This window comes from Schistocerca piceifrons, chromosome 4 (assembly GCF_021461385.2).
Source record: "Schistocerca piceifrons isolate TAMUIC-IGC-003096 chromosome 4, iqSchPice1.1, whole genome shotgun sequence".
In the NCBI taxonomy this organism is placed as follows: Eukaryota; Metazoa; Arthropoda; class Insecta; order Orthoptera; family Acrididae; genus Schistocerca; species Schistocerca piceifrons.
This window is the reverse complement of record NC_060141.1, coordinates 247,092,833-247,120,700: the sequence shown is the minus strand read 5'-3', so window position 1 is coordinate 247,120,700 and position 27,868 is coordinate 247,092,833. Positions and strand designations below refer to the sequence as shown.

The 27,868-nt window shown below is 40.1% G+C and overlaps 1 protein-coding gene across 3 annotated transcripts in view; it reads left to right on the top strand.

The window, feature by feature from the left end:
- LOC124794769 (paramyosin, long form) overlaps positions 1-21,348 on the top strand; it is a 193,952-nt gene extending 172,604 nt beyond the window's left edge. For all 3 annotated transcript variants that reach the window (XM_047258394.1, XM_047258393.1, XM_047258395.1), the window contains exons 14-19: positions 10,336-10,531; positions 11,735-11,863; positions 12,167-12,331; positions 12,552-12,758; positions 17,011-17,211; positions 20,298-21,348. In XM_047258394.1, coding sequence (XP_047114350.1) covers positions 10,336-10,531; positions 11,735-11,863; positions 12,167-12,331; positions 12,552-12,758; positions 17,011-17,211; positions 20,298-20,507 — 1,108 coding nt within the window. In that variant the 3' untranslated portion in view covers positions 20,508-21,348. The remainder of the gene's footprint in view (positions 1-10,335; positions 10,532-11,734; positions 11,864-12,166; positions 12,332-12,551; positions 12,759-17,010; positions 17,212-20,297) is intronic.
- Positions 21,349-27,868: the final 6,520 nt, after the last annotated feature.

Below are 27,868 nucleotides of genomic sequence, written 5' to 3'. Positions count from 1 at the left end.
TAGCGCAACAATAAAGAAGACGTGTTCAGAACGCCACTTGTGCGACCCATTCTCGAGCTTGATTGTGTGAGGTACCCTGCATATCGGATTAAAAAAAAACTTTGACGCGACTTGTTACGGTTCGGTTGTGTCAGTACGAGAGTTTTACGGAATTGCGCCACACGTGAGCTTCGATGGAATCCTTGGAGGGCGGGTTGGAGGTGTGGGGTGGGGGAGGGGAGGTGTGAGGATCGACCTTTTCATGTAAAGCTGTTGAGGTGTATGTTACAGAACAAGCATTTGCGGCGTAGTCTAGAACGATTCTACTGGCTCCAACATTCATCTCTCGTAAGGGTAAAATAGGGAGGTTGGGCTCGTACAGAGGCACATATACAATTGCTTTCACCTCGTACTATTTGCGAATGGAGCACGAGAAATAATCACCAGCAGTGGTACTAACTGCCCTTCGTCATGCACTATTCAGTGGGTTGCGGAGTATGTATGTAGGGGTAGAGGGAGAGATACATGAAACAGACAATAGAAAGGAAGAGTAAGTGTTTAAAAATTATTTGAATTTAATGGCTGGTAGCTCATTCAGTAATTCATAATTGAAAGGATGTCTTTCGAATGTGATATCTCAGTATATTTTATAACTTGTCCGCAATTACCTGTTTTCTTTCAAGACTGCGATGTCCTTACTCAAATGGTTCAGATGGCTCTAAGCACTATGGGACTTAACTTCTGAGGTCATCAGCCCCCCTAGACGTAGAACTACTTAAACCTAACCATCCTAAGGAATCACACACATCCATGCCCGAGGCTGGATTCGAACCTGCGACCGTAGCAACAGCGCGGTTCCGGACTTAAGTGCCTAGAACCACTCGGCCACAGCGGCCGGCGATGTCCTTATTGAAAGATCCTGAAGTAGTTTACCCATAAACTTCAGATGGACTCTTTGCACTCGTAAACATCAAAGGAGAAGCAGAACTGGACGTCATTTAATTTCGAGTACTGTCGTACAGAGTGTTAATCGCTAATGCAAAAGCGAAATATTATAATGTTTTACCTTATTATATACAGTATATTAGATACAATTAGAAATCAGTAAATTTCCTAATGTTATAAACCGCAAACGGACGGTAAGAAATGCTAATTCAAACGTTTCCCACTAGCAAATTGACCTTTCTTCTTATAAGCCGACCTGCTATAAACGCACGGGGAGGCCCAGCTGGAGCCCTCTCCACTGATAAAAGTAGGGGACTTGATGCAACTACATATATATCCGGGTCTTTTGTGTTTCCCAAATTACCTCTGGCTGGTGATGAAACAGCTGCAATGCCAAGGCCAAGGCACACTCCTTCCGCCAACTAAGCCAGACCGCTGAAACATCAGTTGGAGACTGTATATTTACTGAAATATAGGCCGATAACTCGTGGCGGTATCCATACTAGCAGTTAACAGGATATTTTGACTCTTCTATACATATAAAGAGTGTCCGTTTGTTTGCAATTCACACAAATCTACAGTTTCATTCCGATCTTGATGAAATTTTGCACACTTTACCTTCAAGGTAAAAGGAAGACACACACACACACACACACACACACACATATATATATATATATATATATATATACACAGATATATATATATATATATATATATCTGTGTGTGTGTGTGTGTGTGTGTGTGTGTGTGTGTGTGTGTGCGCGCGCTGGCCGGGGTGGCCGAGCGGTTCTAGGCGCTACAGTCTGGAACCGCGCGACCGCCTCGAATCTTGTGTCCTTAGGTTAGTTAGGTTTAACTAGTTCTAAGTTCTAGGGGACTGATGACCACAGATGTTAAGTCCCATAGCGCTCAGAGCCATTTGAACCACTTGTGTGTGTGTGTGTGTGTGTGTGCATAATATATAGAGGGGAAAGATTATAAAAAAATCTTTAAATGTTTGTGACCTATTTACTTCAAATTATTACACGATCCCCTAATGAACGTTTGGGCGGACACAAGTGATATATTTTTAACACACACACACACACACACACACACACACACACACACACACACACGATAAACTTATCACCAAACATCTCGAAAACTACTTGACCGATTTACTACAATTTCTTGGCCAGTTTACGTCAAATTTCTACATTCGGATGAAACAATGAAGAAAATTAATGAAAAATTAAATGTCTAACAAACGAAATATATCGCTGTGAACTGACTATGACTCCTACTGCGAGCACAAGTTACAGCGGCATTACCGATCTTGCAGACAGTACCATCAGACGTCACTAGATGGCGCGACGAGCGAAAGCTCGATAATTTGACAGAAGCATGATTGGAAACTCTTATTTTTGCCGTTGATACATATGATGTATATCCTAGAAGATATTATAGTACTTCTTTCATAGTTTTTATATTATTTAAATCCGCAGTGCTCTATGAATGCTAAGGCAGGTAGTGGGTGTAGAACCAAGAAGTCACTAGATTGCAGGCTAATCAAAAGTTCGAACAGAACCCGAAATTTCCGGTACTGTGACGCAAACTTTTCGAACAGTTCGAGTCGTGTTCAAACAGAGCCCTACATGTGACAGTGAAAACAGATCTGAAACAACAGGGGATGAGTTCTCAGAAAACACAATGATATACAAAATTTAACAACATATGACACAACTAATTATCTTTCCATACAGGTGAAGAGGTATTCATTCGACGCATTCCGTTGGCACCCAGTGTTTCAAACATGCCCTTCGATTTAAAGCGATTGCAGTTTGCCAGACGGGTTGCATTCGTTACGAATATCATCAAGGCACAGGGCCAATTACTGTGCGGCAGATATTAAACATCCCGAGCAAGGCCGGCCACTGCAGCTAGTATGTTGAGCGAGATGGCGAAGGCAGTGGTGAAAACCCGGAGTGGTATTTGGAAGAACAGCGATTTTATTCCCGTCTGGCTTTTCATATCTTGGTTTCTCTACTACTTCCCCAAATTTTTAAGGGAAATGCCGGGATGGTTTATTTGTAAAGAAGACGGCAGATTGCATTCCGCGTCGTTCCACAACCCAAAGAACGAAAGGAAGATTCAAGTATTTATCAGCCCGTTGACGGTAAACCTCTACGTTATTTGATTTTCAAACAGCTGAGCAAAACTGAATATGCTCATACATTTCTCTCTTTACTTATTCTGATCATCAATAAAATGACACACAATATTTTTAGCGCAACGCAATCTGACTTTTAATAATCCCTACAAAAGAATGGCCCTGACTAACAATAACCTATACCTTTCATGAATCACTTACCTCACAAAAATCTTCGTTACTCGAACTACTGCAATACAGCGAGCGCAAAACCTTAACAGCCTACTTACAAGTGGTCATTTGAAGCGGGGTGGAATTCCGTGGAGGTGATTATGCTTTTCCAAAAGACGGTGTTCGACGAAATGCGACAAAGGGCTCGACGGTGACGCGTGAAGCTGAGGCACGCGCTAAAGATAGCAGCCAGGGCGTGTTTATATATACGAGCACCAGCGTGGAGGGGTTAGCCCTGAAACAGAGCCCGAAGGCTGCCAAGTGAGGCCACAGAGGCAGAGCCCAGCCAGTTAATTGTCACTCGGAAAGTGGAACCAGCGGGCCTTTAAGGAGGCCATTCCGCGGAGGACGGTGACCCGCTTTCTGCCGACGATCGGATTTCCAGCGGAGGCTTAAAAGACACGGCAAGCGGCCGCATGGCGACAGGCGCCGGCGCGCGGCCCGTGCGCCGCCTCTACGAAGACAACTACGCGTACGGCGCGGGATTCTACCAGCCTATGATAGAGTACCTGGACGCCAAGGCGCACAAGCAGAGAAGGGCGCGAGGGCGGCTGGAGCCCCCGCACCTGCCCTGGAGCCAGGAGCGCGGCCTGGGCAGGTACAAGTCGCTCGGCAGGTCCTACTCCGAGCACGACCTGCACCGGCTGGCCGCCGAGGCGGAGGCCCAGGCGAGGCTCGACCTGGGCACCTTCAAGATCGCGCGCCGTTCCATCTTCTCGCTGGCCAAGTCGGCGTCGGCGGCGTCGGTGACCAAGCACCTGGAGCAGCTGACCAGCCAAAAGCTGCGCGAAGTGGAGTCACGGCTGCACTCCGCCACGGTGGAGGACGCGCTGGCCTCGGTCAGGGGCGCGGCGCTGGCCGGTCTCGCCAGGGATGTGGAGGCGCAGCTTCGCGCTGAGGGCCTCCGCAGCCTGCCCGCGGAACCGGACCCGCTCGCCGACATCCGCGCCTTCCAGAGGCGGGTGCCGGCCGCCGCGCACGATCCGCGCGAGCACGATCGCCTCATGGACGAGCGCAGGAAGGTCGATTTGGACGCCCTCATTCAGCCGCTAGACCAGCTCCGCATCGACCTACTGGGGTTCGAAAAGAAAACGTCAGATTATTTCCAGGAAAAGAGGTACAGTGACGCCACTGCTGCATCGCGTTACCCGAGGCGTTACGTACCCGGCTCACACTAGACGTCACGAGCGCCCCTTCTTATCAATGTAGCGGGAGTTATTTAATTTCGCGGGCCTTGTACATCCAATTCTCATTTTTTTTATCTGGATGGTACTCATTTTCCTGGTGTATAAAAGTTAAACGTGTTCTCGAGTATTCGGTGAATTTTTACTTTCGAAGCAGATGAATCTGACCATTTGCATTAAATTTTGCTTGAAAAATGGAGTAAAATGCAGCACCGCGTTCGAAACGTTGACTGTGGCTCTTGGCGAATCTATCATGAGTAAGGGAAAAGTTCACGAGTGTTATAAACGTTTCAAAGAGGATCGACAAGACGTTGAAGACGACGATCGCTCTAAACGCCCTAGCACATCAATTACTCAAGACATTGTGGAAGGAGTAAAGAAAATGTTGAAAAGTCGCCGAATCACCAGCAGAGGGGTTGGTAGTGCTGTCCGCATGTCCTCTGGCTCATGCCAGCAATTTTTTTCTAATGTTTGGGCATGAAACATGTAGTAGCAAAGTTTGTTCCGAAATTGTTTAACTTTCATCGAAAACGAGGTCGCTTAGACATCGCTCAGGTATTGCTGAATGAAGTCGACAACAATTCAGAACTTCTAAAGAACGCTATTACAACAGGTGACGACACACGGTTGTACGGGTATGACGTCGAAAACGAGACCCAATCGTCCCAATGGAAATTGCCTGAAGAGCAAAGACCGAAAACAATTCGACAAGTTTGATCACATGTGAAAGTTCTTCTCACTGTTTTTGCATCCTGAGTTCCTGCCTTATGGTAGTGCGGTCAATAGAGAAGACTACCTGCAAGTTGCGCGCTGCTTGCGTGAAGCGATCCGAAGAAAATGACCAGAATTGTGGCAGAACCTCTCGTGGAAATTGCATCACGCCGATGGTCCGCTGGCACAACAATGCCTGTTCGTAAATTTTTGGCCAAAAAACGAAACTCTTATATTGCCTCAGCCACCGATTTCTCCGGATATGGCCGCCTGAGACTTCTTCCTACTCCCGAGGCTGAAGAGAACCATGAAAAGGACGTCATATTGCCACTACTGAGAAGATAGAAACTGAATCGTTGAGAAACTCGCTGTACCCCAGTAGACATTGGTAAAATTTTCCCAGCAGACAGTACTGTCCTTGCTTTCTGTTTTGATGGAACTATTCCACAGACTAGCCGTTTATTTCAGATTCATAATAATGGAGCGAACTTTCATCGTCTGTGACAATACTTATCAAATATCGTCTCTTTAATTTAGAAATCTCTGGACAAAGCTCTGAGCGATGGTTCTTCTCTAAATTTTATGACCTTTGGTCAATAAACGTGGAACCCAACACGTACAAACTTTTCGAATAATTTCCTTCTTTCCTTATTTGGTATCGTGGACGCAGTTTGAGACCGACAACTTCACGGGTCGTCTTGGGCGCTTGTGATTCCACATCTCTAGTGCTTCGATCACCGCTCCTGACACTGTTGGCACCCCTGCACACATCTCACATGCTCGCTCAAGTCTGAGATGAGTTTCAGCGGCAGACGTTTTTCTCATTAACGAGAAATTCAAAGACAACATGCTGTCGAAACGAAACACTAACGGCTATTTTGTATACGTAATATGAGGTCATATGATGGAACTTAATGACGTCGCAAGATGTCAAGAGAGAGTACTTTGTCTTTAGACGGCTATACACTCTTTTTATTACTTTGTTGGAACAGAAGTTGTAACTAACAGCTAATGTCGACTTTCAGAACGACCCTCATAGCTATTAGAACGTTTTACAGAGGCCAGCAGCAAATTTCTCGAGCTGTCACTGGAAGGCTATTTTTTGGTCAAAATGCATTTTTGTCCCTTTCGACCAATACCCTTCGTCCAGCACTTCTCCAATGAGTGGATTCTATCCCAGAAATACTGTTCTGAAACGACATCGAAATGCCCAGGAGTGGCTGCTGCAACTACAAACTTCTTAAAGCCAAATATAGTTTTAAATATGAGGATGGTGGTGACTCGTGAATAGGGCGCATCTTTCAACAATTCATACTGCAAGTTACTCTGTTTTCCTATTGCCAAAGTATCGTTTTGGCATTGGCGAGGAGATTTTCCATTTACGTCTATGTCCTCATAAGTACTCTCCAAGTTACCATATGGTGCATGGTGGATAGTTCTTTTACCACTGCTAATCATTACCTTTCCTGTCCCACTCACAAACAGAGTGAAGAAAAACCATCAGTCTATACGGCTTCATACGATTTTAAATCCATGCATCTTCTCACATAATTTTGTTCTCCCACTTTCGTTCAAAACGACCTGTGTGGTGATCTTCAATTATTATTTTACCATTTGCTAGGTAATCAATTAGAAGAACCTGTTTTGCATTCCACAATAATAATAGCCATAGCATTTCTGGCAGATGAGATGCACTTCACCTTTCCTTAGTACTGCCTCTTGACTAACCCCCCCCCCCCCCTTCCTCTCCCCCCCCCCCCCCCACTCCTCCTCTAACTGTTGTTTCCCATCTGAGAGAGACAGGTTAACAGACATCTCATCAACAGTAGGAAGAATAGAAGTGGTTGGATTCTTTTTAACAAAAAAGATTTGTTTTCAAACTTCCTTGTTATCTGCATCCCCACCCATTTTGTATAAGACTTTCTCATTGTTAATTTCAGATACAAAATCTACTGAACCAGTGTTCTTCCTTTTGATATGCCTGCCTATTATATCAGCTATTTCAAACTCTTTTCATTGGCCATCTCGAATTACCTCATTATTGATGGGATCTCAAATCCTCCTGGTACTTTAATTACTGAACGTCCAGTGCATTACTCTACATACTTCTGGGCTTGCACATGATAGAGTAACTTGGAGACCTGCACCAAACGAGTGCCTGGACTGAAGACCACAGCAACATACACACATCTATATTCTGAAAAACGTTGTGGAGTGTTTGGCAGAGCATAATCCCCATTGTACCACACGTTAATAGTTTCTTCCTATTCAATTCACTTCAGAAGTGCAGGAAGAATGACTGCTTAAATATATTACACTTTCTCAGTGTTTTCATCCATAGCTGCTCCTCCACGTGATCACCTTCAGGAGATCTGTCACATCTGAATCCCCTCAGACATTAAATAGTATTTGAGCAACATAATAAACATTACTCAAGGCACTAAACTAAATGTCGCAGTCGACTCCTATTAGTTCCATCCATATGGCAAACAGACATTTATGAATGGTACACCTCTCCATCATAAAACTGAAATAGCAACTTTGAAGCACTATTGGTACATAACCTACTTAGGCCCTGACTTGTGCATAATAGTATTTTGAAATCAATTATCAATAACTACAGCTCACATTGAAAAGAGAAATGTAGTGTATTATAAACTTATAAAGCACAAACAACTGGACAGAATAAAATTTCACAACTTACTATGTAGGACTAAAGCACACTCTAAAATGTCGCAACACACCACTTGCGAAGGAAGGAAGGAAGGAAGATTTGAGCTTAACATCCCATCAACATCGAGGGCATTTGAGATGGATCACATGCTCAGAATGTTGCAAGGATGGGAATAGAAGTCAGCAGTGCTCCTTCATAGGAACCATCCTAGCATCCCTGGAGTGATTTCACACAATCACGGAAAATCTACTTCTGGATGGCCAGATTTGGATTTGAAGTTCTGCCTCACTCAGCCAGCCAGTCAGTTTGTAATTACCAGTGGAAACTGCAAATTTGGCAGTAAGGAATGAACACTCATGTATCTGAATGGGTTAAACATCATAACATGCATTAAAAACATCACAGAAATTTGCCAGAGACCATTATAAATATATATTGTAAAGATGCAAAGTACCCACACTCAAAAATTAGTGAAAGCAAAGTATAACAAGAGGACTGTTTAACCACACCCATTTTACTTTTGCCTAATAAATTCTTAGGGTTAGTTTTCTCTTGGTGTGAGGCTCCTGAAAGTGTGGTGATCATAACATGAGCTACAGTGGAGAAACAAAATTAGTAAACTGATAACTGACTTGACACACAATTGACAAAAATTAGAAGTGTTAATTTCTTTTGCTAGTTCCCTCTGCAGTTTTCTTTGCTGTCACCCAAAGTAATACATCCCAGACAGTAATACTACCTATGTCTCAGTTGGAAAGGTCCATACTTCAGCAGAGTAGCCTTTTTCCTTACACAGTCATTTACGTATAAGTTTGTTGAAACAGACAATGATCCACAAATGAGAAAGAAATCTCATTATTGAATCAACACTGATAGTGTTTAGTTGTGATTTCACAAAAAATGGCTTCAAAAAAATTAGAAATGTTACAAAAAATTGCAACTAATACAGGATTAAAATAAAACTGTACTAAAAGCAATGTGATGCATTAGTTAAAAGATATAGCAAAATATTTAAAACCTTTTGTGTCACATGATGCTAATTCTGGAACAGATCACATATTCTAATAGAATACACAATAAATTTGCTGTATTGACACACTGCTAACTCAGACTTCATCAGTTATTTGGCAGCTGTTGCAAATTTAGTAATTTGGTCAATGAACGTGTAGAAGTAAATGAGAAAGTGAGGCCGGCCGCGGTGGCCGAGCGGTTCTAGGCACTACAGTCTGGAACCGCGTGACTGCTACGGTCGCAGGTTCAAATCCTGCCTCAGGCATGGATGTGTGTGATGTCCTTAGGTTAGTTAGGTTTAAGTAGTTCTAAGTTCTAGGGGACTGATGACCTCAGAAGTTAAGTCCCATACTGCTCAGAGCCGTTTGAACCATTTGAGAAAGTGAGCTATTACATTTGTATTAAATTAATATGCATTCACAATAAAATACAGAAAAAAATAAGTTGGACCAAGGCATAGGTAATAGAATGGCACTAGGATAATAGAATAACCATATTGTATTTTAGTGAGAAAGTATCTGAACAGAGTGAAACTAACATCAAGATAATTGGAGATGGAACCCTTCTCCATAATGAGTACATCTTAACTTCTGATCTTTGCTTGATTTGATCAAAATAGGGCTATAAGCGTGTCTTTTAAAATGAAAAAATGAATAAGTCGCATATATACTTTTTATGCTGTTACATATATATGTTGAAACTGTTCATACATTTAACAAATAATGCAGTGGAAACTGCTTATAATTTACAAATGTTGTTATGCAGTCACAATAGCACAATGTAACATGTACTTTATCATCATTTTCAGTTCCAGCTGTTTTTGGGCATCCTCTGACATGTTAATATCATACACACTGTCACAACATAACTTTTCCTTAAACACATAAGTATATACTACAATACACTATACCTATACCCTTCTATACCAATTCTCCCATTTGTGCTAGAGCACACACTACATTTCTTGAAAGCAGTAATTTACCTTTGACAAGCAATTAGCTAATTTCCTCCCTTAGTTCATTGTGAAACATCATTACATAAAAGTTACATTATACACATCCATTTGTCAGTATGTCATAACTGAATCAGCAGTGTTGAAAGATCAAGATGTAATGGTGTCCCAAATTCCTGTCAAATGGTTTTATTGAACAAACACAGGTGTGAGGTTCTACAGCGACACACAACTAATAATACGTGTACTAAATTGTGCGATCATGACTTGAAAACACATTTGTAAATGATAGTAATCCAGTCCCATTTTCTTCCTTAGAGGGAATAACAGTGTATGAAAAATTTACTGCTTTCTGTACATTAACTCTAAAAGGTGAATGCTAACAAGACATGTATACCACAAATCAATACATGATTAGATGATATTACACTACTGGTCCATTAAAACTCACACAGAAAAAGGGAACTGAAGCAGAAAACTTAATTGGTGATGTATGCAACACTTGTGTTTGCAGCAAGCAGACAAGCATTGAGATTGAACAACTGAATGCACGTGTGGTGGAGGCTGAAACAAGACTGAAGACAGAGGTCACACGCATTAAGAAGAAGCTGCAGATTCAGATCACTGAGCTTGAGCTGTCACTTGATGTTGCCAACAAGAACAACATTGAGCTCCAGAAGACCATCAAGAAGCAGTCTCTGCAACTCACTGTAAGCATGACAGTCTACCTGTCACTACTGATGATGTCAACCATTTGCATTTCTTAACATCTGGTCACTAATAATATACAATTTACTTCCTAATTTAACCTAATTATGAATGTAAGACACCACCACCACCACCACCACCACCACCACCACCACCACCTTCAATAAAGACATTGTCTCATTCTTTTCTTATCTATTTTGCAAAGAAAATCTTTGGCCCACTTATCATCCATTGTCCTGTCTAAATATCTCACACAACTTCATATAAATTTTATTTTAAGTATAAATAGATAAGTGTCACATTATAAGAATAGATTACTATTCAAAAATTATAAGATACACCTTAAAACAAACAGGCATTCAGAAAAGGAACTTGCTAAGATTTACAATGTCAAAGGCTATTGTCAGGGTAGAAAGGGGCAAGTGGGGAGGGGGGAGGGAAGAAAGAAAGAGAGAGAGAGAGAGAGAGAGAGAGAGAGAGAGAGAGAGAGAGAGAGGGGGGGGGGGGGCGGTTTCACATCATCTTTGGTTGCAGACACATGGAAATTGTGGAAAAATTTATATACATGTATATTATATTGAAGGATATGTTCACAATCTCATTTCTTCTGAAAGACATTTCTTATAACACTTGTGCTCAAATACTGGGGCTTTCGTTGGTTTTAGATGGTCAGGGAAGCAGTGGAGGTATTGTAAAGTAATGAAAGACTTCATTTTCAAGGGAATTCTACTTCATTTTCAAATCAATTCTAACATGCTACCACTATGGCAAAATAGAGACAGACTCAGAATGGTGGCAATATTATCTGTGTACCAAATAGTCTGTTTTTAGTTGCTGTGGCTCCAGAGGTCACGGAAAACATGTCATTTATGGATGGCCACTGGATCACTAAAGGAAACAAATACCCAGTCCTGTGGCTGGACTGGCAGTTGGTACCTCTGAAGCTTCTGTATGACAATTTTCAAATGCAGTTGTTACCCCACTTTCTGGACCTGGACTTTGAATTGCCACTTCAAACGTGTGGTTTTGTTTGAGATGACTCTTGGTTCATTCCTTGTTACTGATTTGAGCTCTCATTAGTTGCAGTCATAACATTTCTGAATACAAAATTAACAAAAATACACACTTTCTTTGTCATTTCTGCCTCTTCAACTAGATATTTATCTGATGCCTTATTAATTAAAAAACCTCATATAACTCTGCAGGAGCTACAAGCCCACTATGACGAAGTGCAGAGACAGCTCGCAGTAACTCTGGATCAGTACGGCATTGCCCAACGCAAGCTGCAGTCGATTGGGGCCGAACTGGAGGAAGTTCGTGGAAACTATGAAGCTGTAAGTACTGAAGGTGTACAGGGAGTCATAGCATGCTGTTCTATAGTTGGTATTTCTTGTCCACTAACTTGTCCTTGTCCTATACTGCTAAAAAAAAAAGAGTGATTCAAATACTGAGATGTTCCTGATTATACTATTTCAAGTGATTCTTAACTTACTGCTCTAAACAAATAATTTAATGTATACAATTAGAAATCTATTGCACACAACTAGCTAGAGGTAAGAATTAATTTCAAAAGCTTAATTAAAAAACAGAAAGAAAAAATAGCAGTACTGCTAATGCCATACTCGTGTAACCTGCAGGCCCTGCGTGCTAAGAGGACTGCAGAACAGCAGTATGAGGAGAGCGTCTCCCGAATCAATGAGCTCACAACCATCAATGTCAACATCTCAGCTGCGAAGTCCAAGATTGAACAGGAGCTGTCGACCCTTGCTGGTGACTATGATGAAGTCACTAGGGAACTCAAGGTATGGAGAGACTTCCCATTAATAATTTAGAGGATGAGAAGTAAAAAAGCACTCAACTACATTCTCTTTGCCTGTCCTGTAGTATATCTATACCTTCCATGTTCAAGCAGTGACAGTATTTAAAATTTTAACATGTTACTCTGTGACTAATTGGCTGATGTGTTATGCATACAATAAGTGATTTTACACAAAGCAATATAAGATCTTTCCTTCCAATCAGGCATCTGATGAGCGTTACCAGAGGGTCCAGATTGAACTGAAGCGAACTGTTGAGACACTTCATGAAGAGCAGGAACGCATTGTCAAAATTGAGGCCATCAAGAAATCATTGGAAATTGAAGTCAAGAACCTCACTGTCCGCCTTGAAGAAGTTGAAGCTAATGCTATCGTGGGTGGAAAGCGCATCATCAGCAAGCTGGAAGCTAGGGTATGTACATACAGGATCATTTTCAAGTTTTACTTATCTCACTTTCTCTGTAATAGTTTTGTTTTTTCGAATATAGAGTATTTTTTGTCAGCCTTTGAGGAAGGCTATACCAGCAGAAATAAATCATTGATGGTGGTTTCAGAAAAATTAAAGGTTTCTAGTCTACAAACATACATACCACTATCATTGTAGGATTTCCTGCAAGAGCATTATCAGTTAAGTTCAGGTAAACACAGTAAATATGTGGAAAAAAAGAAAGAAATTGGGGCCACTAAACAGTGAAAATTGTATTTGAGTTAATAATGAACACACCAGAAGACTGATAAAAGATTAGTTCAGAAAACAACAGAGGTACATGAAGAACTAATCAGTTACTGGAGAGAAAGGATATGACAGAACCCACACCCACAATAGTAATAATTAAAAAACTTGCTGGTCTGTTATTACCATTACTTTCATATTTCCAATCATTTAAACAGTGAGGTAGCCTATCAGCAGTGAAACTTTCTTGTTGCAAGTACAGCAGAGTATAGTTGTTTGAAAATACTCCTACTTGCATTCATATAGTCAGTTTGGGAACCACATGTAAAACTGGAAAGTACATCAAGGTGTAGTTGCAGTTTAGCCTCACAGTGCCAAAACATGCTTACATTTAAAGAAAAAGAAAAAAGAGATACAACATAAAAATTTGATATGTGAGGTCAAGGTCAAATTATTAGAAGTTTTGGCCACTGTATTTAGCAAACACATTGGCTGTAGTTTACTAGGAAACAATGAGAGAACAGGGTGCATTGCTGTTTAGAAGAAAAACATTGGTAAAACATCTATAACTGAAGATATATTACGGATTTCTGGAGAGAGAAGGTAATATACTACTGCATATTACAGGAAAGAAAGAAAGAGTTGTACGGTAGTGTTGGCTGGGAGACCCTGAAAGGTAGTTTTAGTCACCCAATCAGAAAAAGTTTTCTTCCTCTGTGCTCAATGGCCCTCACATTCCTGATGGTGGGTGAGAGTTGTTTCGTAAGACTGTAAAAACAAGAAGTGATCTGGCCAGTTTGAACATAATAGCGCTATTATTTTATGACCAGTTTCAATCATAACAATCATCTTGGGATTGATCTAAAAAAGGAATGTGCAAGTTTGTGAATAATATCATAGTGATAAGTTATCAACATTATAAGTAATGGCATGTCACCTGTGTCCCTGAAGTTAACAAAAGGCGCAAATAAAATATATAGTCATGATTGGCATTTTCATATGGTATAAAATAACACTCATGACCCATAATATAGGGTGGTTGTTAGTACACTGTGCTTACAGTTGCAGTACGAACAGCTGAGGGGGCTTGGCCACAAGGTGTCACTGACCATAAGCACTGTTTACAGTGGTATGTTATAAGTCAAGAATATGATATTTAACATACATGAAACAAAATATAATAAGTTAAAATGCAATTAAAAAAAGAGCTACAGCTTAAACATAGGTCCACAGCAGAGTTAACTGAAAGCAGCATCTCAGAACACAAAAAAAGCCACAGGCACAGTGAGCTCACAGAAACAGAGTGAAAAAAAAAATGGGCAGTGCAGGACCAGGGCAGAAAATGGATACACTAACAATGTAAGAACCTGCAGGAGCTACAACAGCCTGTCATACAATGTAAAATAGGCATTTGGCTTAAAATTTGTATTGTTCATTCAGATGATTTGTGGGATGGCATTCTTATTCCCACAAATCTCTGTTTCTTCCAAAAGGTGCAATAGAGTGGCACAGAGTGTACAACATGCACATTATAATCTATATTGGTTGCAATATGTTTAAGTTTAGTCAGGTGGTGATCAAATTCAGTTTTGTCTGTGGATGTGGATGTTCCCTCAACCTAATATTAAAATTCCTGCTTGTCTGCCCAATCAGCACAACATATTTTATAAATGCCTCAATTCAAAAATTTATTATGTTTGTCACCCACCTTGTGTTGAAGACACAGTTTCAGAATATTATTTATTTGAAAACTGCATCTGATGGTTGTGTACCAAAGGGCTGCTTGTTTAACCATTTGGCAGAAATATAGATCTGCAGGAATAATAAATGCCATACAAAAAATATTGTGAATGAACAAAACAAATTGTCACCAAACATTTATTTTTCTCTGTGTAGGACAGGATGGCATTTTATGTGTTTTGAGATTCTGCTTTGATAACTTCACTATGAACTGTATACATCACAGGCACCTATTTGAGAGCTAACATTTATAATTTAAAGTAACATTTTCCTGTGGACCCAAGTTTAAGCTCTAATCCTTTTTAATTGCATTTTTTATTCTATTTTGTGTATATCCAGAGGAAGTGATCAATGAAAATTTGTAGCAAGGCTAGATCTGGGTCTCCCGCTGGGTAGGGAGATGTGCTAACCACTACTCCACCCTGGCACAGTGGCTTTACACAAGTGCATGGACTACTGCATGTGTGCTAGGATAGTCTGTATAGTTGTGCAGAGCCACTGTGGTGTAAAGGTTAGTGCACCTGCCTAGTGAGCGGAAGACCCATGTTTAAGTCCCACCCTTAGTACAAATTTTCATTCAGCACTTCAGTCTGCATAGTTTCATTTTATCATCCTATTTTGTCTCACATAGAATGTTAAGGATCATATCCCTGAATCTGCAACACAACATTTTGTGAACTGTGCTTATGGTGAACATGCCTAGTGACCAAATACCCTCAGCTGTTTGTACTGCAGCTATAAATACAGTGTGTTAATAATAGCCTAACATTATGGGCCATCAGTGTTTACCATAATTTTATCATGTTTTCATACTATGTGAAGATGCCAATCATGGCTATATACTTAATTTGGCTCTTTTGTTAACTTCAAGAACACCGTTGTGATTGTTAGTTCCATCATAGATGGTTGTCATTTTTTACATACTGATAACAGTGTGCGTGTTATGTGTAAGTGACTGTCATGGGTGTGTGGGTATAGTGGGGTGATATCTGTGTTCTATCATGATGAAAGAAGGGAGAGGGTGAAACCTGTTGCCGCCACATAGCATATTTCTCTCAAATATCAGTCAGGGGAGCCCCAATCTGATGGAAGGATCATCATCAACAGTGTCCCACACCCTCACTCCACAAGACACTGCAGAGATGTTTAGAATTTACTCCAGCACACTGGTGTAAAGTCAGTTGTCAGAAACTTTACATCACCACTTCTGCTCCCCTTGCTAGCTAAATGCTGATGGTCAAAATTTATTCCACCACCAGGATTCGAACTAACTACCTCCATATCAAGTGCCAATAGATGATGATGATGTCTGGTTTGTGGGGCACTCAACTGCGTGGTCGTCAGTGCCCATACAAAGTCCCAATCTTTTCACACTCCAATTGAGCCACTACCACGAATGATGATGATTATGATGATGACGACGACACAAACACCCAGTCCCCGGGCAGAGAAAATCTCGAACCTGGCCAGGAATCGAACCCGGGACCCTGTGCCAACACACGAGTGTGCATCAGGTGACCTTAGCTGAGTAGGCAGGTATGTGACAGGAAGCGAAAGCAGAAATACTTGTTGCTTAAAAGTAAAAATCACCAGGAAGCATAAACGAGGTACGATAAGTGAGGGATAAATGAGAATAAATTGAAAGAGAAATGATTGAAGAATGAACTGATATTTAATACTGATTAAGAGAATGAGAATAATTTTGGAGAATAGACATGAAGGGTATTGATAGAAAATGGGCAGATGGTAAGTAACTGTTAATCCCAAGAAATGAGCAAACAGGTGGAGGAATAACTTTAAAACCTGGTATATAAGTGAAGAAACAAACAGAATGTTGAAAGAATAAGAGAAATAGGTTGATGTGAAGGGACTAAGTGATCCTATACTAAAGGAATTCCACTCAAATAAGCCAGTATGTATTCATGTATACAGTCAGAGTGCTAAAGTCATGAGATATTCAGGACCTGGAAGAATTTGTATATTATATTATCTAAAATCTATGAAATAGGCAATACACAACATGATTTTTGGCAAAACATTAATAAAGAGACCTGAGTATCTGAATAAGCAGCTCAGTTACCATTACCTACAAGTTAACTTAAACCAGTCAGTTATACAGTCCAGTGGTATCTTTTGAATCCCTACTAAAACGAATATTCTCTTATTGTACTTATTTAACTATTATAATTTCTGGCTAAGGTTTGGAAAATAATAAGCATATATTTATGATGGATATTTATATATTACACAGCTGCGCGACCTGGAACTGGAATTGGATGAAGAGAAGAGGCGACATGCAGAAACACTTAAGATCCTTCGCAAGAAGGAACGCACAGTTAAGGAGGTTATTATTCAGCAAGAGGAGGACCAGAAGAACATCTCTCTGCTGCAAGAGTCTCTTGACAAGGCCAACCAGAGGATCCAGATATACAAGAGGCAGCTCCAGGAGACGGTAAGTACTAGACTGCAGCTAGGTGACAACATTCAATTCTGTAGGCTGTTCAGTTGCGATGGTCCAGTCACTTAATTTTAATAATTTATTGTTCCGTCTCATCTCATGCAGAAATTTTCCATTTTTGTGATACTGGGCAGACCTCTCTCAGGCATCCTCATATCTTCTAGGACACATTTCCCATGTATAAAACATCAGTAGCCACGATGTTTAAACATGTACTAGTTTAATTGGTTTTAGTGTTCAAAACTAAGACAGGATGAATGGGTCATGTAATAACTTCAAAATCAGATGTCACCAAACAAAGGCACATACAAACAGCAGCTGAAATTTATGTATACACGGAAAGAATCCCCCCTCCATTTTAGAATGCAGCTTTAATTTCTGCAAATTTCAGTTGCTAGTTTCCGGTTTCCACTCTCTATGAAAAAAGACATGACACAAAGTGTCACTGCAGTTTAAAAAGTAAATAAAAATTTTAGATGACAAGTATGCAACAGTACTATGCATGCATCTTGATCATTACCAAATACCTGTACACCTTAATGTATAAGATTACACTAAACTGAGTCCAAAGGCATAGAATGATTAAAAAATATAATAAAAATTTCATAGGACATTACAGTCCCCCCATGAACCATGGACCTTGCCGTTGGTGGGGAGGCTTGCATGCCTTAGCGAAACAGATAGCCACACCATAGGTGCAACCACAACGGAGGGGTGGCCAGACAAATATATGGTTCCTGAAGAGGGGCAGCACCCTTTTCAGTAGTTGCAGGGGCAACAGTCTGGATAATTGACTGATCTAGCCTTGTAACACCAACCAAAATGGCCTTGCTGTGCTAGTACTGCGAACAGCTGAAAGCAAGGGGGAACTACAGCCATAATTTTTCCAGAGGGCATGCAGCTCTACTGTATGGTTAAATGATGATGGTGTCCTCTTGGGTAAAATATTCTGGAGGTAAAATAGTCCCCCATACAGATCTCCTCGCGGGGACTATTCAGGAGGATTTCATTCTCAGGAGAAAGAAAACTGGTGTTCTATAGATTGGAGTGTGCAATGTCAGATCCCTTAATCGGGAAGGTAGGTTAGAAAATTTAAAAAGGGAAATGGATAGGTTACAGTTAGATGTAGTGGGAATTAGTGAAGTTTGGTGGCAGGAAGAACAAGACTTTTGGTCAGGTGAATACAGGGTTATAAATACAAAATCAAATAGTGGTAACGCAGGGGCTGGTTTAATAATAAGTAAAAAAAAATAGGAACACGGATAAGCTACTACGAACAAAATAGTGAACGCATTATTGTAGCCAATAGAGACACGAAGCCCACGCCCTACCACAGTAGTATAAGTTTATATGGCAATGGAATTGAAGAGGATGTAGATATGTAGACGAAGACGAAATGGGAGATATGATACTGCGTTAAGAATTTGACAGAGCACTGAAAGACGTAAGCCGAAACAAGGCCCCGGGAGTAGACAACATTCCATTAGAACTACTGATAGCCTTGGGAGAGACAGCCACGACAAGACTCTACCATCAGGTGAGCAAGATGTATGAGACAGGCGAAATATCCCCAGACTTCAAGAAGAATATAATAATCCCAATCCCAAAGAAAGCAGGTGTTGACAGGTGTAAAAATTACCAGACTATTAGTTTAGTAAGTCACGGCTGCAAAATACTAATACGATTTCTTTACAAGCGAATGGAAAAACTGGTACAAGCTGACCTTGGGGATGATCGGTTTTTGGTTTTGTAGAAATATTAGAACACGCGAGGCAATACTGACCCTACAACTTATCTTAGAAGATAGATTAAGGAAAGGCAAACCTACATTTCTAGCATTTGTAAACTTAGAGAAAGCTTTTGACAATGTTGACTGGAATACGCTATTTCAAATTCTGAAGGTGGCTGGAGTAAAATACAGGGAGCAAAATGCTATTTACAATTTGTACAAAAATCAGAAAGAAGTTGTAAGAGTTGAGGGGCATGAAAAGGAAGCAGTGGTCGCGAAGGGACTGAGACAGGGTTGTAGCCTATGCCCGATGTTATTCAGTCTGTATATTGAGCAAGCAGTAAAGGAAACAAAACAAAAAATTTGGAGTAGGAATTAAAATCCTGGGAAAGAAATAAAAACTTTGAGGTTTGCCAATGGCATTGTAATTCTGTCAGAGACAGCAAAGGACCTGGAAGAGCATTGAACGGAATGAACAGTGTCTTGAAAGGAGGATATAAGATGAACATAAACAAGAGTAAAATGAGGATAATGGAATGTAGTCGAATTAAGTTGGGTGATGCTGAGGGAATTAGATTAGGAAATGAGACACTTAAAGTAGTAAAGGAGTTTTGCTATTTGGGGAGCAAATGGCAATGGCAAGGAAAGTGTTTCTGAAGAAGAGAAATTTGTTAACATCGAGTATAGATTTAAGTGTCAGGAAGTCGTTTCTGAAAGTATTTGTATGGAGTGTAGCCATGTATGGAAGTGAAACATGGACAATAAATAGTTTAGCCAAGAAGAGAATAGAAGCTTTCGAAATGTGGCGCTACAGAAGAATGCTGAAGATCAGGTGGGTTGATCACGTAACTAATGAGGAGGTACTGAGTAGAATTGGGGAGAAAAGGAATTTGTGGCACAACTTGACTAGAAGAAAAGGTCGGCTGATAGGGCATGTTCTGAGGCATCAAGGGATCACCAATTTAATACTGGAGGGAAGCTTGCAGGGTAAAAATTGTAGAGGGAGACCAACAGATGAATATACTAAGCAGACTCAGAAGGATGTAGGTTGCAGTAGTTACTCAGAAATGAAGAAGCTTGCACAGGACAGAATAGCATGGACAGCTGCATCCAACCAGCCTCTGGACTGAAGATCACGACAATAACAACAACAACAACAACAACAGGACATTACACAACATGAAGAATCATAATTTTCCATCTGGTTTGAGAATTCTTGATCAGAAACTTGATGGTACAGGGAAGCTACACTTAAATGCACAGTCAAAGTCTACTACAGCATAAATCATTCTGTTGACTGAATTGCAGTGTTTTTGCTGGAAAGAGTGTATTTTTTTATTCTCTTCTATAGGAGGGCATGACACAGCAGAGCGTGACCAGAGTCAGGCGCTTCCAGAGGGAACTGGAGGCTGCTGAAGATCGTGCTGACACTGCAGAGAGCAACCTGTCACTGATTCGTGCCAAGCACCGCACCTTTGTCACCACGAGCACAGTGCCCGGCAGCCAGGTCTACTTGGTGCGCGAGACTCAGCACCACACCACCACTACAGAGAGCATGTAGGCAGCACACCAGCCACGGAGGGCTTTTGTGGAATACCACACGTGTCATCTGGCACTCTTGCAGCTTGTTCTCACCAAAGCTGCTTTAAGAACTCTACTTTTTTTAAGTTAAGGGTGAAACAATTTCTTATTTTATTGTATTCTGTTATGAATGGTGCAGTGTAGAAATTGGAAATCTTATAGATACAAAACAAATATTTTTGCACTTAAATAATTGAGGAAAGAACTAACAGGTATTTTGAGAAGTCATATGTGCAAAACTGCATGAAGTTTCAAGATAGTTATTAGATGAAACTTCTCTGCCAGTGAACTTTATGTACAGTGACCAGTTTCTACCCTGGACTACGACCGATCGAATAATAAAACTGTTACATCGAACTAATTTAAAAAATCGGTTATCATCTTTAACGTCAATTGTGTTCTTGTAATGACTGTGCAAAAAAAAGATAACAATTTTGTGATCTCTTGACTGGATGTAAGATGTGGCAGCGCTGACGGGAGTGTATTTCAGTAATAAGAACCGGGAACAGGATGGCCATTTTTTCTCGGTAAAGGTGATCTTGAAGTAACTGAGATTAATATATAAGATTATAATATTTATATACTGTAATAAAGCTTTGATTTATATGTATGTTTATTTACTGGTGCACTGCTTAAGCCCTGTTCCTTAATGACAATGTGATATTCCATATGAGCTTTACTTTGTCGACTCAGAAGGGTATGATACAAACTGCCAGAACAGCACAGCACAATAACAATCTTCATATAATTTGGCTTATATTAGGAACAAGTGAATTGTAACATAATACTCGATGGAAATAATAAATGTATACCGAGAGTCACTTCTTATTCTTTTGCCTTAATTGTCTTTCTGCAGCCCACATTACGCCATGTAATATCAATATGTATCCCACTGCAAATTGTTGGTACACCAAAGCAGGCTTCCTCTATATCTTTCCCATAATTAGTTTTCCAGCAGGTGCAGTCAGTATTAATTAATAAAAGCATTAAAATTTAGCAAATGATCTATTTTAGAGGTAAAAAGTACCCTTCAAGAATTCAAGATATAGGAATTCTACATAGTCTTTTTCTTTAATTGCAGTCTTTCCATTAGTAACTGACATATAGGGTGCAAAATTAGATACAAAACTCTGATACTTTTGACCAGAAAAACGATATCTTTTTAAAATGCATTAAAACTTTCATTCCTGTAATCATTTTTGATAACATATCATCAACAGCAATGAGGCTCCTTAACAAAAGCTCCTTTTCTGTGGACAGTTTTCAACTTTTTGCCCATTCCTAGCATTGTCATCAGATACAACACATTTTTCAAGTGACTGGAAAGATGAGAAGAAAATACTGGTTTCAAATTTTTCTCATAAAAGATTATATATAATCAATTTTATGCATCAGTTTTGATTATGAAACTGTAACTGAGAAACATCTAATTTTTTTTTTTTTTTTTTTTACTCGCTGTAGTTGACAACTGTTAAATCTCGTTGCAATGCAAGAGAAATCTTGAAGCAAGAGACAGAAATGCATTAAAATAATGAAAATTCCATAATGGAAAAACAACAACAACAAAGAATGAGTAAAAGCAGCTACTCTCGTGTAGCTGACTGATACGTGAAGCACAGAAACATTTAACCCCTCATACACATCTACTTTCCAAACTACTGCTCTTTTGCAGTACACCCCTACTAAGATGGACAGATAAATACGTCCACCTGTGGAGACACAGGCAGTTATTGTTCATGGGTGGCTGCTCAGGCTGACTGGAAGGCATGTGGCAAACTGGAGAGAGTAAGGTGAGTGGTGCAAGGAGGGAATTGGGAGGTAATGGGACACATGATAGAGGGGAAGACTGGTGGAAATAGCAAACAGGGGAAGAAAGAGATGGCAGTCACAAAATTGAGACTGAGGGGGCATAAAGTAAGTTCAATGTTCGGACAGGAGAGGAAACAAAATAGCCAGTGTGGAACAGCTCAACTTGTAGATGTCATGTGCAACTGTGACTGCAGGTAAACTGTAATTAAGTGTCCATTTTTTATTTATAATTCCATGCAACACAAGGCACTTGGACATATATAAGTCCTTCAAAAAAAGACACAGATTTTCAATTTAAGTAGCATACAAAATGATGATTTCAGAAAGCTGTTACAGTGATTGCTATTGTATACACTTCCACAATATTTCCATTTACATAACAAAACTGTACTTCATCATTTTTTTAGTTAGTTTTAACAAGTATTCATCCAGTGTACATTACATTCAGATTATCAATCATAGTAACATCTGTATTATTTTAAAGATACTCCCCAACAAAACACCTGAAATAGCTTTTGGAAAATAATGACAGCATTCTTAAGAAACTTTTCTATAGTCCATGTACAACACAGAAATAACGTCACTGCCATTGCAAAGAGCAGATAAAGACTGTTGGATTAAGCACATATTTTATTATTTACATTTTGCCACGTTGCTACTACAAAATATATTACTATCTCATGAAATGTCTATGAGAAACATTTCCAGCAGTATTTTGTCAGTTGTCACCTTTGCACATATCCCTAACTTGTTCTAATTGTAGTGCTCTAGGTTGTGTCTGTTTCCAAAAGCAGAAAAGGACTCACTTTTTTTTGAAAAACACCAATGCATTAAGTGAATATTAAGCTACCAATAGACAAAAAACAACAACAGCAACTATTTAAGATAACTGGGGAAGCAGTTCCATTTTTCAGAGAACAAGTTTCCTTCTAATTTATTAGGCCACACTTAGCACAAATAGTAACATTTAACTGTTTAACTGTGTGTAAAAATTAAGTCTGGAAGAGTTGTTTGTCTTCTGTTAATGTATACTTTGACTCCTTCTGCTCCCCTCTGATGGTTCTCCTTCTTGATGTGATCCATAGAACACAATGAATGAATAAATGTTCCAATGAATGACAAGTGAGAAAAAACGAGCTCAATGGTAGAGTAATAGGAAGGGACACAGGTATTGTGAGAATGCAGCATATGCTTGAGGCAGAGGCATTCACATGAGGGTGGGAGCCCTCCAGCCAACAGCATAGCTTAAGTTTTATTTATAACAGTTTAAAACAAAAACAAATTTGACCCATGTAGACATTGATACCAGCTTACCTCATTCACACCTGCTGTATTGCCCATCATAAACAGGCAAATAGTGTTAGTTCGAAACATTGCAAAGGGAAAAGTTGCAAGAGAGGAGGTACTAGTCATCTGTGCACAACAACAGCCAAACCTTGGAGGGTGCTTACATAAAACGTCATAGGCTCCAAAATGCAGCAGAGAAAAATGCTGACCAGAGGTGCCAGGGTAGTGATGGTCACATACAGTGATAACACTACAATCTGTGAAAACAAACAGCAATATAATTGCAAACAAGAAGTGATGGTAAGAAAGACACCACTGAAATACAACATTCAACTGATTAAACAACTGTCACAGCAAAGTATTTAAATATTAAGAGAGGTGTTAACTTCCTGGTGGCAAGTCGTCTAACCCACCGCAAACACAGAAAATCTCAATTTTAAATACATTTATTCTCTATAATTTGTTGTCACATCTATGAAATAGCCGTAGCATCAAATCTGTCTCACTGAGAACAATACCTCTCACTTGGTAATAGTGGCTTCATTACCTGCAGATTTGATTGTAAAATTACTATCACTGTCACATATTTAGTATTCACAGACAGAGGGAGAAAATAAAAGATGAATTTAAAAGATTTAGCAATTGATAAGTCTTATAAAAACAAGGGAAATCCTCAGTTTGCTGTATTAGATATGTTGATACAACTCTCATTTTCCATTACACTGTCCCACAAAATTTGATTACATCTTTAATTTCCAAATCTCCAGAGAAACATGGAAAAAATTTTAATTAGTTCCAAATGTAATTTTTTTATCACATCTGACATTTAATACTGAATTTCAGTTATCGTTTTTATCACCACATGCAGATATTCTTTTTTGCATTTTATACAAAAAGCTGTGTTGAATACAACATAAATAGGAATCATTTATGTAACTTGCACATCATAAAAGATGGTGTTAGTTATGTAATTGCAAATTATCAAATATTATTATATTTCTGTTGCAAATTTTGGTATTAGTACATCATAGCCTTGAATGAGTGAAAGATTCTTACAGCACTTCCTTCTCACCTGTTTCTTGGCTGGAGGAACAGTTTCTACTTATGGAGTTCAGAGAAGCTGCAATTTTGGGTGGGGAGAGTGGGGATGGGGAAAAAGATGATCCTGACAAGAAATACTGTAAGTTAACTAGAAGTCTTAACAATAAGAAACTGAAGAGCAGAGCACAGAAACGTTCTCTGTTTAACCTTCCTGAAGAGATTTCTTATTGTCAGATTGTATTAGTGGCACCAATGGAACGTGTCAGTTATGTAACTCTTGATGTTTTCAAGTGCATCACTGGGATTGCTGTTCACATCAGTATGAAGACTGCATCACTACTGAGTGGTAAGAAAAGTCCTAGAAGTAGTTTTTAGTGGAATATGGTAACGCTAAGTTTGAAGAATCAATGAGACCACAAAAAGTATCTGTCCAGCCACAGAGATTTTTCCAATTTCAACTGGGTCTATTTTGTGGTAAACAGTTCTGAAAGGAGAGGTGAAAAATAAATATACACTACTGCAATACCCAGAAGTAATTGTCTGAATCACACCAAAACTGGAGGATATGTAGAGCAGTGTAAACATAATAAGAGATTAAGATTTCAGTGTCGGTGCACACGTAGGCCTAGCAGGGGCCTCTTCTGTGTGATAGGCAGGTGTGCTACTCCATGCCGGTATGCCTCACTGACACCAAAGGGAGCAATACCAGCATGTGAAAAAGTTTGAGCGACACAGAATGATTGGTCGTGACATTGTAGCTCTTACAACAGAGAGGTGCACGTGGAATAGTTTGACTGAAAAGCTCTTACAACAGAGAGGCGCACGTGGAATAGTTTGACTAAAAAGGCTCACACACAGCATGATGAGTGGGTATTGGACAACACAATGTGACTACGGCACGGGATCATCAACATCTTGTCCCCATAACTCAACTGACATAGCAGCTTCATCGACAGTATTGGCTGGACACTGAAGCACTGCAATGAGTGTCAGTGTGCTTGCATCAGCAGTTCAACTTTGTCTCCTGTGAGCTGGAGTGGAGGCACATGTGCCGTTGCATCAGCTTCAATCGACCAGAAACCACTGAAGCTTCAATATGTGAACACTATCACTGATGCTCTGAGTGTCAAAATATAATGTTGTCAAATGAGTCCCACTTTAACTTGTCCAACAATAATGGCCATGTATGTATTAGGCACTGCCATGGTGAATGGAATTGGACAGACTGCATTGTTGAGTGACATAGGGGACCAACACCAAGTGTGACTGTTTGGGCCACCATTGGATATATCGTGTGCCCTCACGTGCCTCTTCCATATTGAGGGCAATCTTAACAGCAAACATTACATCAGGAAGGTTTTAGGTCCTGAGTCACTGCCACTCCTGCTGGTAGGTCCATATGTTGTTATTTCCACAGGACAATTTCTAGGTACATGTGGTGAGGAATGTGCAAGTGTTCTTCAAAGAACGATAGTTAATACAGCTTTTGTGGACTGCACGTTTATGTGACATATGACCCATCAAAAAGGTTTGGGATGAAGTTAATCTGCAACTTGATTCTTCTGGTTCTCCCACAACCACTACCAACACTTCATGGACGTGCCTACAAAGCACAAAGCAGTGTGTTCTCCACCAGACAGTGTATTCTCCACCTGAATGTCCATGCCTTCTATGACCCCACTCCACAATATCTAGAGGCTCTGATTGCAGCATAGCTTCACACTGTACTGACTTCTCAAGGTCAAAGTGCACGAACAGCTCTGTAATTCTAATCATTTGTGTATTTTGTGTCCCAAATCTGTGGAATAAATTTCCTTGTAATCATGTCCCCTCCTTGGTGTAGCAATTTCCACAAACAGTAATGTTGTTACAGTAACAATGGCCACTACTATTTCAGAATACTGCAGGTTGGGCGGAATAACAAGCATTAAGGAATACCTACTTATTATACATGTATATCATTCATTGTTCATTCACACATCATGTTCCATAAATACCATCATCATGGAGAATCTTCTGGGATGTGGAATGAACCAAGATATACACTGAGGTAACAAAAGTCATGAGATACCTCCTAATATCATGTTGGAACTCCTTTTGCCTGGTGCAGTGCAGCAATTCGGCATGACATGAACTCAATAAGTCATTGGAAGCCCCCCTGCAGAAATACTGAGCCCTGCAGCCTCTACATCCATCCATAATTGCCAAAGTGTTGTCGATACTCGATTAAGTCCCGCAAATGTTTGACGGGATTCATGTCGGGCGCATTAGGTGGCCAAAGCATTTGCTCAAACTGCCCAGAATGTTTGAACCAGTCACGAACAATTATGGTCTGGTGACATGGTGCATTGTCATCCATGAAAATTCCACCATTTTTTGGGAACATGTAGTTTATGAAGGGCTGCCAATTGTCTCCTAGTGGCCCAAGATAACCATTTCCAGTCAATGATTGGTTCAGTTGGACCAGAGAACCCAGTTCATTCCATGTGAATGCAGACTGCACCATTACGGAGCCACCACCAAGTTGCACAGTGCCTTGTTGAGAACCTGAGTCCATGGCTTCACGGGCACTGCACCACATTTGCCCCCCACCCCACCCCCAATCAGCTCTTACCAACTGAAATCTAGCACGTTAACACCAAAGTTTGGCGCACTGCCCTAAAATATATGTTCATCAAACATCCCACATTCCTGCAGTTTTTTCAAGCAGTGTTGCTCATCTATTGGTACTGACAACTCTACACAAGTGCCGGTGCTCTATGCCGTAAGGTGAAGGCCATCGGCCAACATGTTTTCCATGGTGACAGGTAATGTCTGAGATTTGGTATTCTCAGCACACTCTTGACATTGTGGATCTCAGAATATTGAATTCCCTAATGACTTCCAAAGTGGAATGTCACACATGTCTAGCTCCAACTACCATTCCACATTCAAAGTCCGTCAATTCTCAGTGTGCAGACATAATCATGTCAGAAAGCTTTTCTCATAAACCATCAGAGTACAAATGACAGCTCTGCCAGTCGACTACCCTTTTGTACCTTGTGTATATGATACTACTGCTCCCTGTGTATGTGCATATTGTTATCCCATGACTTTTGTAAAATAAACAAATACCAAAATTTAGTCTCTTTCAATAAAAATGGAACAGACAATGGAATCTTGGCAGGTAGTTGCACTTATCAGGACATCATTTGAAAATCAAAG